General features: G+C 36.5%; 1 protein-coding gene across 1 annotated transcript in view; it reads left to right on the forward strand.

The window, feature by feature from the left end:
• Window positions 1-17,105: 17,105 nt before the first annotated feature.
• Window positions 17,106-21,996, forward strand: part of CNGB3 (cyclic nucleotide gated channel subunit beta 3) — a 76,697-nt gene continuing 71,806 nt past the window's right edge. Inside the window, exons 1-2 of the mRNA XM_074820275.1 lie at window positions 17,106-17,219; window positions 19,653-19,728. Coding sequence (XP_074676376.1) covers window positions 17,112-17,219; window positions 19,653-19,728 — 184 coding nt within the window. The 5' untranslated portion in view covers window positions 17,106-17,111. The remainder of the gene's footprint in view (window positions 17,220-19,652; window positions 19,729-21,996) is intronic.

Raw genomic sequence — 21,996 nt, forward strand, 5'->3', positions numbered from 1 at the left:
TTCCACTGGAAAGTTCCCAACTAGCTCTAATTCAGTTCTCTGCCTTAAAGTCATAAAGCGAGTTATAATATTCATTTCTGGTGTGCCTTCACCACAACTTCAAACTGGACATGCTGCCATTCTAGAAGCATTATGTTGCGTCCCTTAAGTTGCTGCCCCAGAGATATTTTACCCATCTAAAAGCCAGCTGAAGCTTTCACTCACCCTGTATTAAAATGCTTTCTCTTGAAGATGATCTCAGTAGGAGGCACAGAAAGCACAGAGCGGTAACAATGGGGCTGATGAGACAAGGCACAGCCAGTTGCCATCTGTCCCCAGCTGTGGTACCTCTTCCAATCTAACACAGCCACCCCATGGATTTGGGGGAAGTCACAGCAGTGAAGGATTCCCACTCACTCCTACTTGTAAGGCAGTTTTTCTTAGAGCAGAAGCTGCTGCAAGGCAAGACACTGAAAAGAAACATTTCTTTTCTTCAGAGTCTGCTTTCCCTCATACACTGCTTCCTTACAGCTTAATTCTGATTTTGTGCCATTGCACATTTGCGCTGCCCATACAACACACCAGGAAGTCTGCATGCCCCTAGAGGTGAGCTGCAGACAGAAGACTGCTAGGCTTTGTCTCTCCAAATTTGTGGCATAGTTGTAAGAAAGAGTTCTACAAGATACTTGTTCCAAATTCTTAATTTTTCATTGCTTCCCATTCAAGGAAAAAAGTCTAGTGTGAAACTGAAGAGAGACATATCATCACCCAAGTTCAACCAAAAAGACAAGAAATTCAGCATACAATCAGCAGCATTTTATCACTTTGCATAGCTATAAGATGTAAATCATTGCAGATATAGTACTCAATATATACGGTATATGTAATACAATGCCATGCGAAAGCTTATTTATGCGACAGTGGTCTTAATGACAAATAAAATGGACTTGACAAGGACAGACTTAATGATGTGGCACTCTCATTTGGACTCCTATTCTGTCTCAGGACAGTGGGTAAGAATTCATCCATTCTTAAATGGGTTCTTCTAGTCTGAACTCCCATTAACCTCTTGTGAACCTTTTATAAACTGGGGAGTATTGAAAATGTTCTAAACCAGTAAATGGTGAAAATATGAAATAAATGTTGCAGAAACACAAATCCACTGGGATTTATTCTTTGAAATCTTTCACCTTGCATGGATTTAAAGACAAGGACTTTCTTTCCTTCATAATAAGTATAATTTGAGTGATTGATTGCATGGTTGAAAATTGAATTTAGTGGTTTTGAAATATGCTTTGTTTAAGAACCCAATATATTTGAGCCTCCTTTTGTTTATGGCTCAGTAACTGCTCTACTAGGTTGCTTTCAGAGATGCAGCAATTTTTTCCCTCTGCTTATTGTCAGTTCCTCCAGAAAACTATGTATCTTGTTTAATGATTTTCTTCTCAAAATCTCTTTCAAGTAATTTAACTTTTTCTTTTGGATAAACAAACCTATATGAAGAAATCCTATAAAAACTCTTATCCCAAGGGATTGCAAGACTTATGTTCCTATCCAAACACAAATTCTCGTCCTAGACTCAGTACAGTCCATGATTCACAAATCCTATGGGATCATTGCAAACCATTAAAAACTTACACACACAAGCATATTTTTCGTCAGTGAAAACACTGTGAGAGGAAACTACAGAGAACAGAGATCACTCTATACAAGGATATGACTCCAAAATTTATGGCTTCATAGAATGAAATAGAATCCACAGAGAAATAAAGAAGTGTTTTATTTCCTTAATTTGTTTTTATTCCCAGGAAGACACTTAGTGAACAATTAAACAAACCCCAAAACAGTGGGAGAACTCACTCACTATGGCACTAAACCACAGCAGAAATGGAGGGACAGTCTTTAAACTTAAGATATATTCCAGAATTAAGATGACATTGTAAGCAGGTAGAGAAGTTTCTTCCTCTTCTTCTCAACAGTAGAGATTGGGACATCTGAATTCATAATGAATGTGACATCAATTGATATTTACTTGTTTGTCCTAATGCACAGCCACATCATCATGTGCTCTATAGAAAATTCTCTTTTCACAGTATGCAAATATCTCAAGATGCAAATATCTCAATATTTCACCTTCAAAATTCTGTGGAAATTGCTCTTTCATCTTGGATTTTTTGTATTAAACATCTAAATAGCCTCTTGGCTCTTCCAGTCTTAACAGTTTCATTTTCAATAGCTTATTTAATTGCTACTTCTATTTCCCTTTCAATCATTCATGCCATGTTCAACCCATGCATGGAACATAACCTATTCTCTTCAACAAAGTCTCTGTTAAAATCCTATTTCAAGTGAGAACACTTCATTAATTTTTCCAAAGGTGCACATATTTCTTGAATTTATGAAAATATCCTGCCTTCTTTGTGCCTATCTTTTATGCCATTAACTCTTCTTAGCAGAGACCATGTTTAATTTGTCTATTCAGAGCTGTGGAGTTAATTTCTGAAGTTGAATAAATATTTGTACCTCCTGTAAAAGCATAACATCCTTTATATATGTTGGATCATAAACTGACCTCTCCATTTTAGCATCACACGGATTTCATGTATTTTTTAACTTCATGTATGTATTTGGCACACTGAGTTTGGGAAATATGGATCTGTTAACAGACGTGGTGCCTTTTGAATAACTGGTCAAATGAGAAGATAAGTCACATAACATGCATGTATATTATGGAGAATTTTTTTAGTTCAAGTCACAGACAACTACATTTTGGAAGTCTAAGATAGACATCCAATTGAGAGCTACATAAGCAAAAGAGGTAGTCATCTGAGACGGCATGGCACTGCCAGCTACCCTTCCTACACTAAGCTCTCCTGACTTCTGCATCTGAGGAAGCAATAAGGATGTATGTTAGCTAGTAACAGGAGTGAGATGAGATCATCTCCCAGCAGTAACCTCAACCCTCCCATCTGTCCACAATGCAGGAGCAGCAAACTCAACCTTCTAGAGTGCTCTCATCCTAGCTAACAGCCTTGCCATGACAACATGGAATAGATCCCCTTCCTTGAAGAAGCAAAATTCAATTTTAACAAAATTTCTGATGGACCATAAGCCATGTATTCAGTAATTATGTCAGGTACCTGGAGCATTTCAATTCATTAGATTAATCTAGAGTCCAAAGTCAGCAACCATTATAGGAGTTTTCCTGTCTATACTAATATTGCATCTTTTCCTAAATGACAGCATGCGAAAAACAACAAAAAACCTCAACCCCACCGCCCCTCCATATTATTCCTTGAATTGCCTTTACAGAGGTTAACAAACAAAATATTGAACAGCAGACATGGTCTTCCACTACACAGAAAAGAAAAAGCACATGAAGATGGTGCAGGAGAGCTCTAAACTAGAAATTATGCTAAGAGCAGGACGTGGTGACTCAGTCCAGAACACATAAAAGCTGTGCATCTTCTGAGATGGGAAGGAAATATAGAAGGACACTCTCATCCCTGGGTACTACTGCAGTATCACACCTTCTGTGCTGTGACTTATTATAGAGTTAACATGCCCCACCAGAGAAAATTTGCCCATCTGAAAACTCTTGATATTTAGAATCTTGTGGCTTTGCCACAAGACCCTACAAGACCATGTCAAGTACTTCATCTACAGGCACTCATCTGAATTGATCAACTCAAGAATTCAGTTGTCCTGATTCCTTTTATAATGTTGTGAGAAGAAAGGCATAAGAGCCTAATCTACCTTCAGGAGGAACTATTGTTCCCCCTCCAGTTGGGATGAATCTCAGTTTCTGCACTCAGCTCTACAGTGGTACTGCTTTAAGACATAGCAAAGAAATGAGAATAAACATTTCACATCTTACATGACCATATCAAACCAGAGTTATTAAACACAGTGCTATTGTCAAAGGAATCCTTTTCCAATTGTCATGGACAAGTGTGTGACAAAGAGTAAATCAACATAAGAAGGAAAGCAAATAAAATACACAGCAGGATTAAGAAACAATTAATAGAACATAAAGAGTTGGCAAGAAAGTGACTGATGATTTGGAGCCTGCTATTTATCAAAGGCTGAAGCATAGTAGGTGGCTGAGGTTATTGTATTTTTCTATCAGTGACATCTGGTTTCTTGGCAGATTCCGTAGGCAGTAAGCACCTCAAAGTCATTTTTAGCTTTGCATGTGGTTAGGCTACTGAATCCAGTGGGAATGCATAAACTCCACTGTGTAGCTCATCCTATAGGACATATTTATGTCATGTTATTGTGCTACAGAGCAGTACAAAAAAATCTGCTTACTCTTACCCTAAAAATAAATACCTAAACAACCATCTATATTTAAAAATTTGTATATTCAGTATGAACTACTTATTTCATTTAGAAATAGCAAGATATAATTTTCAGTCTATGTTAAAATAAACTGTAAAGATATGACATTACCTTACCAAACAGGCTGCTCCTCCTGCGAGTCCAGGATCATATCTGCACACTTAGAAAACCTTTGTTACTGTTTTTACCTCTTTTGGTCCTTCAAAACCTATAAAGCTGAGAGTGTATGAAAAAGATTACACTTTTGTCCAGCTGAAAGTGGTGCAATTATCTGACAATTTCTCCATCACTTATGCCTGAGGGCACCACTAAAGCAGGAGTAGTGCTGAAAGCAGAGCTTGGTTATTTGTGAGAAATAGCAAGACAAATCAGTAATTTAACTACAAGCTACTCACATTTTCAGAACAACCTTGGAATGGAAGAGTGGTAGCTGAAAGTTTGACTAATGCCTAAGATGAAGTTTGATTAATTTTCAGAAGATTGTAATACATATCTACCAGCTGTAATAGGGAAGCAAGACCTAAGGACACAAGAGGCCCCTTCTTGTACAATATTACCTGCTAGAATAAATTAACACATGAACAGTTTTAAGTACTATCCAGCAAGAAAGTAAAGACTGCAGCAGAAAGCTCTAAATCTATAGCATTTGTGGTAAATTCACCAGACCTGGTCCCTAAATATTCAGGATTACATTCACAAAAGGTATTTATGTGTACCTTAAACTGTAATAGTAATTTAGTATTTATTGACTTTAAAGGGAGGTAAGCAATGAAACTCCATTTTAGATCTAGCACTTAGCTCTTACCAAAGAGTAGAGCACTTCTAACTTACTGGTACGAAAAGGATGCATGAAGCTACAAAACCCAATCTTTTACTGGCACTTTAACATTGCTTTCAAAACTGCTCAATGTGTGTACTGGTAAACAGGAGGACTCTTCAACTCATGACCTATTAACTACGTTTTGTAAATAAGCAGAAAAAACATATCTGCTGAACCATTGTCAACCCTCGCTTGGTCTAAACAAAGTTCTCCAAAAACCTAGCTGAAGAGCCCTGGCTGTGATTTTCTTTGTACATTAGTGGTGCAAGAATGTCCACTGACCATTAGAAGTTGCCACTGCTCTTGTTAATAGAGCACCAATTGAGTATCCCAAAAAACCATCACCATCTGCTTGTACAGGCTGCTTTCTCTATGACAGATTTGGCAGAGCAATAGAAAAGAGATTGTAGAAGTTTAATAGAAAATAAATTAGAATCAGAAAGCAGATGAAGGAGACCTGCTATAACATCTAGTAAGATTTTAAGCAGGACACAGCACTGGAGCACTGACTGAAGAAGCAAGTCTAGTGGTCACACAACAAAGTGATACTGGATCTCAGGATTCTCTGGTGTTGGCATAGTAAGAATCAAGATAAAGCACCTAAGGAAGAATATAATGTTTAGTGGTTGTGGAGGAGCTGAAGAGGGAAATCAGAAAATTTAAGAGACATTTTGCAGAATGGGAATGAGGAAGAAAGGAATTTTGGATTATTATACAAGTAAAAATTAATAACGCTATGACTGATAGCATGATTCATGGTTTTCTGGGTTGACATTAGGTTGGGGGTAGAAACAGGGGAAGTTTTGCTAAACTATGGAAGACACACGTTTCTTATGATACACAGGGTTTGAGGATGCAAAAGACCAGGGTAACCAAAAGTATGAGTAGATGCCATGCTCCATTCTCATACACATGCACATAGAAGGAAGTAGAAGAATTAGGTTATCCAGGAGCTCAGTGCTTTGCTTCTAGCCCACCTCCATCAGTCAGATGCCCTTAATAATAAGGGGTCTTTGCTAAAGACCAAACAGCCATGTATGAATAAACAGGAAAGCTGTAACTAAGAACTTTGCCAGGATTTCATCTGAAGGAAAACTGACTACTGGTCTGCTGCTTTATAACCCTGGAAAAACTATAATTTTAAAGAGAGACATAAATCTTCCATTTTCCCTGATAAAATTTACCGCTCTTCATAAACCGCTTAATCATAAACTTACTAGTGCTTTTGATTAATGACTGGGGAAAGAAAAAAAGTAATATTTTATCTGACTAAGAAATGGCAGTTTTGTATCAGTGAGAGCCATAACCAAGCTAACTCTATAGCAGAGGGGAAATGGCTTCTTTCCAGCTTTTATAGTACTGATTGAGCTTTTAAATACTAAATAAATCTCTTTTCCTACACTGCTAAAGCTTTCATTGTTCCAAGAACAAGCTTAAACCTGAGATGATATCAAATACATTAGCAAAGTCTAATACAGGAGAGGAAAAAAAAAGACCTATTTTAATCACTCCTTTAAACTCTTCAGATGTTCTATGGGTTTTTTCCCTTCTTAAACAGAAGTAGACTTCCAACACTAGTGACCTTAAAAAGCAAATATTTAATTGCATCTTACCACCAAACATATTATATCACCTTTGGAATCTCTTTATCTAGGTTTATCCCCAGAACACAGTACTTCAGAGCCTAACAACATTCAAGTATAACTCCTAACACTCAAGACACAGTCTTCCAAAGACTTATAGACATGGTTAACTTTAAACAGAGAAATAATACCATCAAATTCATTATTGTTTTCCCCCATAATTACAGTGAAGGAATTTACCTTTTTTAAAGTCAGCCATATACACATATCTCAGCAGACCCAGAATCAAAGAGCATGATAGCTGATGGCAAGTAGAAGAATCGCTAGTGTAAGCAACTGTCTTGCACAGCTGTTATACGTATACAAGAATCACTCCAGTGTTATGTGGGGTCACAGGAGACAGACTGGTATTTCAAAAAGGTGCGAGCTAATTTCAGTACACTCAGTTAGAGAAGGTTAAATTACCCTTCTCCTTAAATTATGTGACAGTTGTTTATGATGGTCCAATGAAACCATAGTTAATGTCTCAAACATCCAATAAAGAACTATGGTAAAGGAAACAGTTTCTATGGAAATGCCAGGACTGTGCAGCTAATGGCAGGAAGAAGCAGTGGGAGGAGGGGGTACCACAGAGGTGGAATCTCACTTTTCTGGGGCTGAACTTCCCTATATTGAGTGACTCCATAAAGAGCTAATAGAGAATCACAGAATCATCTAGGTTGAAAAAGTCCTTGAAGATCATCCAGTCCAACCATTAACCTAACACTGACTGTTCTCAACTACACCATATCCCTAAGCACTATTGAAAGCAAGAACTTGGAGGCATGAGCAGAACTAGGAGGCTTCTATTCTCTGAGCAGACAACCAGCATCCCATCGGCCTCTCCCTTCAACATCTGCCTTGCGGGACTCTTCCAGCTCCTGCCACATCTCATGCCATTCCCTACAGCCCATTTTGGATACAAGTGCTCTGGCTGGCTCAAGAGCTATCTGTCCCCTCAGCATTGAGTTAGCCCCAGCAGCAGCCCATACTGCTGAGAAGTTGTTTTCATGACGCATGCGTCAAAAAGAAAGGTCAGACAATGGTCATACCTGTAGGGAGGGGGGGAGTACCTCCCCAATGACCCCCAAGCCCACTGACCCATTTCCAGAGCAATCTGAAGGTATAAAATACACATGCACCAAAGCAAGGAGAATTCAAGAAGCATAGACTGTGCACAATGCCTAATTAGCCTAATGAGTCCAAGTGCCCACCCAGAGGAGGAGCAAGGAATTATAAGAGGACATGAATCAAAGTCCCAGGTGGCTGCACCCCTCCAGAACTGGACCCCTAGGTTGGCTGGACCAACGCTAGAACCAGGACTGGTGAAGTCTTCCTTTTTTGTCTTTCCCTCTCTCTCTCTTTTACTCTTTGTTTCTCTCCTTTTATCTCCATTCTTTATCCCTGTATCCCTGTGCATAAGGCAAGGCTTGTCGGGGCATGTTATAAGATCTGCCACTAGTCGGTGCATGTTGTAAGGTTTGTTGGTGTGTTAGGAAGTTTACCGCTTGCTGCAGTGGTTGAAAGGCTTACTGACAAAGTTTCATACCAATATCTGTTGTGAGCAAATAAAATTGAGTTTGTGAACTGAAGAATCCTTGGTGCTGTTTCACTTTAATCCTGTCCTGGGAATCAGCGAATCTGAGTTGTTGTCCCGAGAAATTGGGCCGTGACATGGTGTAGAGGTAACTTTAAAAGTAAAGAAAGGTGCTTTTGTGGAGAGGTTGGAATATTAACGTTAAAGAGAAAATCAACTAAAATGAAAAGGAAACAGTTCAGTTTAAAAATATTGTTGGGGTTAGCAGGACTCGACTGGATGTTCTAGGATTTTCCTATCCAGAGGATAGAAGAGTCAGAATTAGAAGAATTTCTTTTAATTAGGAAAGCAATGTATCAATTTAAAATTTGCAAATGGAAGAACAGATTTTCATTCACATTGCTCTGAAAAATCTGGAGTAAAGAGAGAGCATGAATTCTTCGCAGGATTACCTGAGCATAACTAAACCCCTTCCTGCAAATATAAAGTGAATATAGCACATCAGCCAAATCAATAAAGGATTTTTTTGCCACAAAATGCTCTTCTTTTTAAACATAGCTCTCTGTTTATCAGAAGTCACTCTTAATGGTGAAATACTAGCCTCTACTACTAGCTTCTCTTAGAGCTGATAACATGTTACCAGAAGTATAATCAGTGTTATATTTGCAAATGAGAAGTCCAGAAGAAGCCAGAAGTGGAGCCTGATTTGCTCATCATTACTTTTCTACCTTTTGTTACTGAACCAAATGAGTTGCCAAATCAAATCCAATCATTAACACCAGACCCTTGTAAAGCGCAGGCAAAAGAGGTCATGAGTACTATACAGACCAGGCTTATTAAAGCATTTTCCTTTTGATTTTCACTCCTACAAGTTTCATGTATTTTATCCGGTAAATTGAAATTAAATTATTTGTATAAAATTTCCTGTCTTTACAGTAGAAGCTACCACCCTGCTCTACCCTTCCCAAATGATGGAAATGCAGGGTTAACACTTGCTCTTGCTATTCCTCTTTTTTTTTTTTTTTTCAGTTAATCTTAGAGCTATAGTCTATACAGCTATACTGATTCAATAGAAGATGTTGAGAATAGTGCTCTTCATCTTTACAAAAGATCAACCTTGTACTGCAGAAGAATGGGAGCTGTGAACATGAATCCCTTTTTGTCAGAGTTCAGAACCAAAACCAGGTCCTGTATTTGAGCTTAGGATACAACCCGCTAGAGAGTTGCATTAAAGTATTCTCACTGCTCTCTTTTAAAAGAAGATGAGAAAAGAAAGCAGAAGCAAATGCAGCACTCTGAAGAAGTTAATCATGTTAGGCACTACTTTTTTGAACCAAGCTACTTACACAAAAGTGAATGTTTTCTTAACATCTGGTCTTTGTAACACATTATCTCATCAGAGTGAACTGGGCTGTTAATTTGCCTTAGAAGTACCATTTATAATAGATTAAAAATAATAAGAATCCCTGTCCCTTCCACCAGGGGTTTCCCCATCCAAACAACCAGTTTGGCATTCATCACAACCGCAAAAGCACAAAAAAATGCTAGAATCGAAAACAAATAGATTGGTCTCAATCCATGCATGGCAGGGAAAGTCTCCTCAGACAGTAATTGCAACTCTACATTTAAGTAGAGAAAAATACACAAAAGAAAACCGTAAAAGTTTGATGGACTGGTTGGAACTGGGGCAAGCCCAAATTCAGTGCCTTATCAACTATATGAAATTAACTCCATATTTAAAAAGGATTTTTTTAAGAGTTTTTTTTCTCTACTAACCACTGTTTGTGCAGTACTCAGTTCTTGGTTTGTTGCTAAGTTGTGGACTAGATTAGATAGCTTGTGCTCGTGGCATGCTTTAAATATTTATGTTAGCAAAAACATAAAGCTTAGCATCACTGCAGTGGGAAGAAAATGCTTTGAGGGTATGTAGAAAATATGATGGGTTTAGAGGAATACATTAAACACTTCCAAGAGCTTTCATTCTTTTGATAACACTGAATTTCAGCTTTTCAGAAGAGATGCAATTTATAGCAAAATTCCTATTTCTAGTTCCCTCAGATAGAACTGTTAACATTATACAAGTGTTAACATTACTGGCATGAAACACCCTAAATGCATCATCCTCTCTTCCTCCCCTCCTCACAATGATCATTTGCTTACAAGAGAGTACAAGAAAACAGCAGCCACAGATGTTTGTTCTCCATGCTTATTTCTGCTTTCCCCGCAGATGCCTGCCTTGCACCTCTGGGTCCTTTTTCATCCAAATTAAGCCATGTGTTCATCTCCCCAGTCCCTCTTCAAGAAATTATGTCAAGCTTTTATAACTAAAATAATTGAAAAGTAAAGTAGTCTTAGGAAAAAAGTAATGGAACTGCATCACTTAAGTTAGACATTTGTTTCTGTTTCTTAAACTTCTCAATTTTATTACAGATGGAAGCTTCAAAAGCCCAGAAATATTGAACATGAAAGTCCAACTCTATCATGATCACCTTCAGATATTTTTCAGTGTAAATAAAAGAAAAATATTTCCTTCTCTAAGTCTTTCCCGCTCTTATTCTTATAAGAGAGTATAACTGAGGAACATTGAGAGGACGTTGATCAGGCACCAAGAATGAGATTATATATTGAAAACATTCTGAACAAGAGATATTTATTTCAGGGTTTTTTTAAAACAGAAAAAAGAAAAAAATCCTTTTTTTTAATGAGGTCTGCTTTTCACTTCACATTAAATGGTTTTGAGTTCCAAAACAGAACAGGTTCTAGACCTAAACCTTACCAAAATTTGGGATTCAGTCATAGTTCCAAGAAATTCTGTGCTTTTCATGTACATCAAAGTTTCCTTTTCCTGATGTGCTCACATATGAAAGTTAAATTCACTTGATATTTTCTCATAGTTTTATTTAAGGGAATGAAATCCCTTTCTATCACTCTGCAAAAATAAATACTACCATCCTTGTTCTTCATGGGTATTCTACATAAGAGAAACAATGATTAACTGTTTAAAAAGTCAATCATAACCAGCTAGTTGTTTGTGAAATCACATGAACACAGTGACTACAGAATAACTCTTACATTCTAGCTTTGAGTGTAAAGTTATATGTAAAGCACTGGTTTTGAAAACAATATCACAATATCGCTTATGAAAAAAATATTCAAAAGTTTTAATAGCAAGAGGCATTCTAGGTCACTGCTATCTTACAAGGTTAGAAAACAAAGAAGCAGAACCTTACCTTTTTTGGGAGTCTTGGCATTTTACTGAGCTTTTCAGAAGCCTACTATTTCAGTGTGTGCTTGCATGGTTCAGAGAAGATCTCACTGATCCTGCTAGCACTTGGGTGAAAATAATTTTACCTCTTGATGTAAATAGCCTTCATGCAGAAAAAACAACTTGTCTAGTGGTTTTCAGTAAAAGTTTTAAAATCTGGTGCACAGCCAGCCTACACAACTCCAGGCTGAAACACAGGTACCAGTCCAGGAGTCAGCCCTTTCAAAGGGAAAGGCTTCTGTCCTCCCTATTTTTTTTCTGGGGTGTCCTACTGAAGACATACAACAGAAGAGGCCTTGTCAATTTCCATACTGTAAACAGCTGCAGTACATAGTCACAAAAAATGTAACAGTACAGTACATGTTTGAGCTCATCACATGTTTTCAGAAACTCCAGCAATTGAACTTCATATTTTGAACAACTCCAGTCTCCCTACAAGTGGCTTCCCCTGGGAAATACCCAGCAGATCACATACAGGCAATTTCCCACCTAAAGGATGTGGCAGAGAATCTATTCCCTTCTATAGTAATCTATTCTTCTCCATGGATATGCATGAAAGATGGGAAGATAAAGGGGACTATGACCTCGTAGCAAAAGATTACTAAATAACTACATGTGTCATGAGAGCACTGCTTTCTAGGTTGTTTGTTTCTGACACAATAATGACCTCTTACACATTCCAAATCAGTACTGCTTACCAACTAAGGTAGTGAGGACACCCTGAAATGCCAGTTTGAGATTATGTGGTCTTTCAGGAGGGGCTGCAGGGGGCCTAATTCCAGTGACCTAACTCATGGCTGAGACCTGTCCATGTAGGGCTCATAACCACCTTTCTGGAAGGTCTTATCCTTTTTTCCCCTAGGTCCAGAGATTCATTTTGGATGTTCATTTAAGTGAGAGAGGGAGAGATTTTCGAGCTCTACCCTAGTTGATAAAGCTTTCTCATGTGATGAGTTACATTTTAGGAAGTAACACACTGTTACTAAAAAATTCTGCCCATAAGGACACATGAGAAATACAGGCATAAACATCTAGTGATGGTGCCTTTTTTGTTCTGAAAGAAGCAAAAAGACAGAGAGAAAGGGGGAAAAAAAAAGAAAAAAAAAAAAAAGCTAGACATGTTAAGGAAAGGGTACTTTCTACTAGTAGACAAGAACCTTTCCTCACCTATTATTATGCCTGCAGACAAATGACATAACTAAACATAAGTGGGGTTACATTTTTCTTCTGTTTTATGTCCCATTCCTTTGATTCACATGTTAATTTCATCAAAAGAGGTCACTAGTGAGAGGTGGCATCAGCCATCAAAATTTTGGCAGGCTGACAGTCAATTTTGTCACCTCCTCCAACCCACCCATCACATTATGGCATGATGATAGTATCACACTCAGAGCTAGCCAGGATCTGATGAAGGCTCCAGAAAATGAGTCTTTAGGATATGGCTCCTACCTTAACTAAGTAATTTTATATAGAGGAATGTGAAAAGGAATAGGAAATACCAGCACCCTGTCTTTTCCAGCCTATTGCCACAGAAGTGTTCCCATCTGTTTTTTCTTGTAAGCTGAACAAATTCTGTTAATTGGATTTGACATATAAAACTGAATTTGAAAGGAAAAATTATAGTCTGCACTCCTTGGAGACCAAAACAATCAAGATTATTGTGTATTTCCAGATTTCTCCAGACCATAAGACCTACTACTGCCTCAAAAGTAGGATGCAGAGGCTGATTCTGGTACATTTGTGCCAGTATATGAACTGTAACATAAGAAAAGCCTTATGAATCAGTGCAAAATTAGCTATATTGAAACAGCAAAGAATCATCTTTTAAGTAATCTTTGTTATTTCTAAAGATACCTCACTGACTGCTACACTTATAATGCATACATCTGGCCATGACTGTAATATTACAATTAACAAGACATATTTCCATTAAAAATATGAATTCATTTTCTTTATTAAGGCATAGTTAGTTAAGTGATAGCATCACCTGAGTCTAAAAATTAAAACAATGAGTAGATATGAAAAATCTGAGCTCCAGACTATTTTTTTCTGAGGAAAAAAAAAGTCTTTTAACAAAGTTGTCAAAATTAAGGAAGACAGATAAATTAGGGCTATGATTTCTGTTAATCCACAAAAATAGGCAAAAATGTCAAATCTTACACTGTACAGAGGAAACATTAGAAGTGCTAGATTCAGCCTCTCTCTGACTACTATTACAGAGCTCTAAAGAAAGATGTACTACTCTTAGCTGTCAAGATCCTTGAATCATGAAGATAAACTGGAAAAAGATACCCATGAAAAACACCTGCACATTACATTTTGCGTTATGGGAAGATCTGAATAGAAGTGAAACTCAGGCTTTGATCTTTTTAACATGCTACGCGTGATTTAATACAAAAATAAAACCTTCAGATGATATTTATTGACCTGTACATTCAAACAAATGGAGCAACTGACACTGCCTGTTGAGGAATGCAAAGCAGTCCTTGGAAATCACTATATGCCTATTAAATACACTGGTACTTAAATCTGGGCTCACAAGGTTTTCAAACATTTCATAACAAGTACCAGGAAAAAATCCCCAAACCAACCAAAAAACCAAACACCTCCAAGAACAGTCCTGAAGAAAGGAATCTCTTTTCATTAGCAACTGTCCTAATTACACAGAAAAAAGAAGTCATGCTTTCTTTTGTATAGTCTTATGATTTAAGAAGTACTGCACTCTTTAATGCAGCTTCAAATGGGTTGGTGGAAAAGAGTCCTGACAATTGTTTTAGTAGTGATTACAAATCAAGTGAACATACGGCATTTAAATTACCTCAGTTTCTGAGACACCTGCTCTGTTTTATGGAGAATAATCTCTTGCACAAGTTTAGAACATAAAATCCAGTCTGTGAGTGCCTTGTTTCAAACTTACTTTTGGATTAAAAAAAAAAATCCCTTAAAGAAAAATATTATCAAAAGTTTGGAAAGCCGATGCATATGCAAAATTTTTAAATGGAGGAGCAACATTTCCTTGAAGGAAAAAAATAGGAAAGGGAGTACATTATTAATAAATATAGGATGTACTCCACTTGTATGTAGAAAATGTATGAGACAGGCTTGGAATTCCTGTACCCTCTAAGGTTTACCATAGATACAGCATATAGTAAGCACTAGTCAAAGCCAGCATAGCTAAACAGCTAACTGGATACAGACTATCTGCTTTGCTGCTGCACTCTTAATCTTCTTACTTAACAGTGCATCATGATATTCAGTTAACTGAAGTGCTTTTAGCATGTTCATAGCCTGATAAAAATAACTAAATAACCATAGAGCATAGAAGAGAAATGAAATACTGAAGCAGATTAGTCAATTTACCAGGGTCAGGAGGTGAACTTGTACTTCCAATTGGTATCAAAATAGTAGATTTGTTGTGGCCTGCTTATTATCTACAAAATCACATCATATGAAGGAATTTCAAAAATTTAATTAGTCACAGACTAAACTAATACAACATTCATTAACTGTGGATGTCAATAGTTACTAACAGATTCCCAAAGGCACTTTCTTTTTAATGTCTGTTACATTCCTTTTGCATGCCTTTTAACTATAAATTAAAACCAGCATAAACACTATAATAAAAAAAATAAAAACATGATTTTATTTGGCATTTTGTAAAAGACAAATGTGCATATATTGCAGAAATTCTTAAGAGATATGAATTTTCCTTTAATAAATGCTATCTATTTTCATTGTATTATGCTTTATGCACTTTATCATTTTTAATAAACAAGGAACAAAATTACTTATTCTAAATTTTTTTTTTAAATTAATAATTTCTTTTTTATAATGAGAAAACAGATGTTCTCAAAAAGTCTATTTGCAGGTATAGTTTGTATGTGGCAATTGATTAAAGTTTCCTGCATTAGTCAATTTAATCCACTAAAATTTCACATAGTAAAAGAAAAACTAACTTGTTTCTAGGATTTCTTCTGAGATTCTTCTGTTATGAGCTGATGTAAAAATAGCATGGAAGCAGAATTTCATATCCAAAAGAAAAGAAGCTGCCTATTGTACAGACCTACATAAATATGAAAATACATTAGATATTAATTTTTAATTTAGTCATTCAAACATTAAGCTTAAACACAGACTGAAACATTAGCAAGAATTTCGTTGCTTTTAAAGTAAACCAGAACACAGACCTTAATAAAAAGGGAGATTCCAAGCTCTTGCTGAAACCTAACAACCATGAAATCATGTGTGTAGAGGGGTTCCCAGTTAAAAGACTAAGGTCCAGCCAACTATTATAAGGTCTGCCTCATAAGTGTTGATGTAGGAAAAAGGCTTGCAAACTAACTAATGAGAATTGTTTGTTCATTCTTACAGTTAGTACTATGGTAGACTAAGGATTAGAAACAACTCTTGCCAGAAAACAGAAACCCCAAGGAGGCAGCCATGGGGACATTTTCAATACTTCAATATAATTCCTAAATATGTAATTATGGAAATAAGTCAAAGGAGTATGTTTCGGCATTTCTTTATGCCTTGATGGCAAGCATAAATCAATTATAATATGTTAGCTCAAATTCAGAGCTTAAAGTGAAGTCATAGCATAGTAATAAATAAAGTGGAATTAAGGCAGGAAGAGTCAATTAAATTGTAAAGATCATTGTTAACAGGAGTTGAATTATTATGACACTAGAGGTATTTGAAATTAAGCTTTACCTATAAACTAAACCATGCTTGATTTTATAGAGATTTATATAGGATGACCCAAAGCCTATAGAATCTCAAAATTATGTCCTAGTTATAAACTCCATAAAAATTTATATTTTACTAATTTCTTGGACATTCACCTAAAACTTAATCTTATCAAAATTGTAGCTAAGCCTCTGTATAAAATGTATTGTCTGTAAATACATTGGAAAATGAAAGATGAAATTATTCCCATGTTTTAAAATAAGAAGGGTGAAATAAAATCAGGTATAAACTTGCTCAAACAAACCCCAACAGAAGACCTTTTAGTGTCATTCTCTCTCAAAAAACAAAAACAACAAAAAAAAACCCCAAACTTTAAAAGGTTCAGGATTGAAAGAAATTAAACCTCTTGAGATCTCATGTAGTCTACTGGGTAGCTGATGGTTGTTGGTCAATTAAACTTTTTCATTTTCTGGTTAAACTACAGGTGTCTTAGGCTTAAAACTTCATTTCTAAATATAAACTAAATGCTTAATATCCAATACATAAAAGATTAGACACTGATTTATTCTAACCAGAAAGTGTTCACTGTCCTCTGAATTTGTGCATGAAAAGTTGAATCTGTATATAGTGTAATCATCAAGACTAGAAATAACATAGTCTACAACACAAAACAAAAGTACTAATGGTGAAAAAAAGCCATAACTGAAACAGACTGTGCAAGGAATTTCTTTAAGGCATTAATCAGACCTAAACCTGATTAAGTGTCTAATTGGCTTGATTACTGATGGCAAGAAAACATGTGCTATGTGCCTGTTCATGGTAAAAGAGTTATAGAGGCTTCAGGGGAGTTGAATGGGCAAGATGTTTCAAAAAGTAAAAGCAGTATTTTCTAGAGCAAAATTATCACCTGAGGAATCAGATTGCAAGAATGAAGGTGTCTCTCCACCACCCAAGGCATCTACAGGCCAGGTATAGTTTTTATTGTTTCGTATAGACTCAGTAAGAATTACATTTTGTTTAGAAAGTATTTAAGTAAGTAAATACCAAAACTTAGATTTTCAAACATTCTTATACTGTGCACAGTATCAATCTTTAACAAAATCAAACAAATACCTTTATTCCCCTCCTCCCTCCTGTCTTTCTTTATGAAGAAAATATAGATTTCCTTCTTTTGTAAATTGCTTTCCAAATAGGGCTAACCTGAAATAGTACAAGCTTATTAGAGGTCTTGTTCAACATTGCAAACAGAATTAGAAATACTGGTATGGCTGCTTTTGATGTGCTGATGTATTCCTCTTCATCTTGTTCCCTGCTGGCAGAAAGTGTCAGTATGTCCTTCCTGAATACTGGAATGGCGTACAAGAATGTATCAGCCTCCTTCCTGATAATTGTTGGAATGGCAAAGTAATTTAGTAGGTTTTTAAGAAGGTTGGGGTTTTTTTGGCTTGGTTTTACTAATATAACTCCTGTTTGAAAAATACAGTAAATCAAATTAGTCTACACTCTGTATTTTTTTTTAGTAGTTCTTTACTGTAAAAGTTAACTCATTCTTTTCATTTTAATTAAAGGAATACTTTAAAATGAGACAGAAGGATAGATACTCCTTCACTTGTTACCTCTGAGTTCTTATCTTTTCCCAATAATGCCCTAGACAGTGTTTTGTTTTTTTCCAGTGTCTTCTAACATGTTCACAACAGTGGAGCACATACAAAGGCAGTGACTTAACTTCTGGGACCCTTGATTTATATGTACAAGAGTTCCATAAATTTTACAGTTTTAAGTAAAACTAACAGAAACATAAACATTTGTAAGACTGAATCATTTCTTAGAACTGATGTTTTTCTGAAGTTCATAGGTTTGTACAACCACAAGAAGAGGTGCAGTTTAATCCAGCCAACTACAACTCAAATATGATTTTTCATTATAATAAACATGCAAAAAAAAATTGTTTGATGAACAGGCATATCCATACTGTCATCCACAAAAACTGTCAAAAAAGTCTGTGTTCAACAAAGAAGAAAAATCCTGAATCTCAGCAGCTGACTTCCATGCAGCCTGATACCTCATTTGGCAAACTGCTCTAGGAAAAACATATATTTAGATTTCCCTGGAGACGTACATTACTCTTTTAACCAGAATAATTCCATACATCAACGCAACATTCAGATCCCACTATTCCCACCATAAGTCTCCACTATTATAGATACTGTTAAGATGGAGGCAGATGAATGGGTCAAGGACTAAGACACTTTCTGCCTGCAAAGAGATATCATCTAAAGAGAAAAGAAATGTACATAGCATCTGGCAACTATAGAGCACTATTATCACATTAATATTCTCATGTTATTAGGAGGAAACCTGAAACGAAAACAACTTTTACAACAAAACAATATTCAATTAACTCTAGTATGCACAAAGATTGATTGGGCTTTTAATTTTCATTTATATATTTTTAAAATATCTAATTTAATTATTTTTATATATATGTATATTAGAACCTTAGTGCTCGATTCTCTGAATAAAAGCAGACAGGAAAAAACAAATACTTTCATAGAAAAAGACAAACCCCAAATTAACCCCAGAAACTCAAAAAAATAAGATCATTCAGTTTGGAGAGTGAGAGGGGGGAAAAAAGTGCATGAAGATCTGAAATCTCCTGAAGTCAAATAATTTACCATATGCTTAAGCTCTCTGATATCTTTCTCTATTAATCAGCGTGATAAACACTAGGCAAATTCATTCTATCTGGGATAACAAATGCTCATGGGTTTAATTAGCACTATGCTGCTACAAAGTGCAGTGAACACCGAAAACTCCCCATGCACTTCTCACTTGCTCCTGCAAGGTCCACTATGTCAAAGCCAAGACAAACCAAGGTACGGGTACATGAGGACTTGGTTCATGGATCTAAACCAGCAAGCGTGGGAGGAAGTTAATTTTTTTTGCAGTGAAAGTTGATACTGTCTCTGAGTTTTGTAAAGATAGATCTGTCTATCTTTAAGGTAGCTCAAAACATGCAAGGTCTATTAGCCCAGCAGAGGTTTAGGCAGAAGAATGACTAATTCAGAGATGCAGACTGGCTTTTGGGTGGTAACACTGAACAAGTCAGCCTTGATGACATAAAGGAGGCTGTGGGAACATGCACCAGCAGAACTCCAGGCTAAGCAACTGGGTTTGCACAGCAGATGTGAAGACATCAGTTTTTTATTTCAGCATCCAAGCCCTTTTGTGAACCTATCAGAAAAGTCTTGTCCAAGAACCCACAGAGAACACCCAGGAACAAATCTCAGTTTTGTTAACCTGGTTAATCAAATTCCTAGGAGAATGTTGCAGACATCAAACCATCCTTACCATTATCAACAATGAGCATCTACAGTTTCTAATCCTGTTTATTTTTTTAAGGGTGAAAATAAAAAACCAGATGAACCACAGAAAGCAGAGGCCAGTAAGAAAGCAGAACCCATACCAAAGCAACAAGGTCAGTAATAAGCTATTTATGAGTGTTCAAAGATTATCTGGACAAAATATATGTACACTATATAGGGCTGTAAATTGCTCTTCCAAATGCTCTGCCAGGTGCTGATCTTTTTTTTTTTTTTTTTTTTATTTGTGGAAGAAATTAAGAACTCTGAATTCCCACTGACCCCAAACCAATGATTTGTTACAAAAATACAAGCACCATCCTACAATAATAAAAAGCAACAAACTTTCAAGCACACAGCTTGTCCACTTTAATCAGCTAGTCTAACAAAATCTATTTCCTCTTACTGTAAGTTGACTTCTTAGAAACCTTACTTTAAAATAAAGGTATTTAGTAGCTTAAGAAAGAAAACTGAGTTTTTAATGTGTCTTTTGGGTATACTTCTCATATGTATTAAAAAACTACAAAGATGAGACAGATTTTAAACTGACATTCAAATTTTCCATCGAAGAGCCATTCAAAACTTTTTCAAAAAAAGCCAGCAAACAATTTTTAAAAAGCAATGCTATTAAAAATGATTTGCCATCACCATTCAGAAGACATCCAGGACTTGAACAGAGGAACACAGAGCTCAGGGCAGTAATACAAAGTAATTATTTGCCTAAGCAGCTGGTTGCTGAAAACAGCAGCAGCTGGCCATGGCTATACTGCACCCCTCCTCCCCCACCTCCCAATAGCCAAGCCTATTTTGCTTACATCAGAGCCAGAAGGAATGCTGCAGCAACTACCAAAATAAAGGCTCAGGATGGGGAAGCAACAACTACTGCTGGGCCATGTCCCCTCTTCCCTCTCTCACAGCATCAATGGTGCAGCCCTTTCCCTTTCCATCCTCCAGTACTGGAGAAAAACATGATTTTCCTTTAGAAAAACAATTCAGGTTCATTTCACAGGAGCAGCAAAGCAAAGGCTGAGGAACCTCCAGCTTTCTGTGATAAAGGTGATTTGAAAAGAGAGGAGCAACTGGAAAAAGACTACAAGGAAACTTGTATAATCCTTGCCTGTGTTTTGTGTAATTGTAACAAGTATCACAATTCCTTTCCTCATATAATGAAAATTTGAACAAAGTCCATTTAATGCAATTATCTTGTTATACAATGGCTGTAGCTCTAAATCAAGGTAAAACAAAATCTGATATGAATTAACTGTAGCAATAAGCCAACAATGGAAAAAATAAAATCTAATTTTTCATGGCTTTTTAGCAACATTAAATCACAGATGCCATCCTACAACAGAACGATGTATAATTATAGAAAAATTTTTTGCTTCTATCCAATATCTGATATAATTTTACAGATTAATGTAATTCATTAATCTATATTTTGGGATACTACACTACTTTTTTTTTTTTTTCCCCTTCTAAAATACAAAATAAGTGGTGGCATAGAAGCAACAACTTCATCAATTGCTTTAGGAAAATATAACATAGGCTCCATGTTTGTTTGGGTTTTTTTAAATCCATAGTTTTCTGGAAGGTTCCAGTCTCACTTTCAAACAGTCACAAGACAGTTTCTCCTTTTGCATGTGGGTATTCATGAGTTAGATAGACAATAACTATACAAGCCAGAGAACTTACACAGGCACTGCACCTCAGGGGAAGCTTATGAATTCCAGTACCCTGTATATAAGTCCTCACCAGCTGAGCTTAACAAGGAATTCCATTATCTCTAGGCAGAAAAGTGAGGCTGGTCTCAAGCAGTTTACAGGAAGGTCTAGATAAAGACTCCTGCAAAACTTGGTGAACTTTGTATCAGACCTAAAATCATGTGGACATCTGATAGAAGCAGAAAATAAGAATATCTGTGGGTAAGCAAAGGACAAGGGACCAGAGAAAGCATTTTGTGGTGTATGCACAAATTTGGAGAGAATTATTAAAATTATAGGCAGGGCTCAACCAACACTAGTTAAGGGAGATCAGTTAAATGGAGAAGTTAAAAATAGTTAGAGAAAAGCCTTTCCAAGATCTCTCATTAATTTCTCTGGTATAACCAGAACAAAATAGACCAGTAAAGCCTCTAATCATAGTCCTGTTTTGCAGCTCCACAATCCTGAAACACAAACCAGTAGACTGAGCAGAGCTTATCTTCACCCCCTTTCTTCTCACATGACCAAAGCCAGCCATCACCTTCTCACTTTCTCCTAGCACTTCAAAAGGCAACATGATGTTACCAGCACAGATGATAATTTAGCAGCAGGCATGATTGGAGCCCATTTGGTTAAAATGTGGCCACTTACGTCACTCAGCAACACCTGGTACTTTTGGCTGCT

Source organism: Strix aluco, chromosome 1 (assembly GCF_031877795.1).
Source record: "Strix aluco isolate bStrAlu1 chromosome 1, bStrAlu1.hap1, whole genome shotgun sequence".
NCBI lineage: Eukaryota > Metazoa > Chordata > Aves > Strigiformes > Strigidae > Strix > Strix aluco.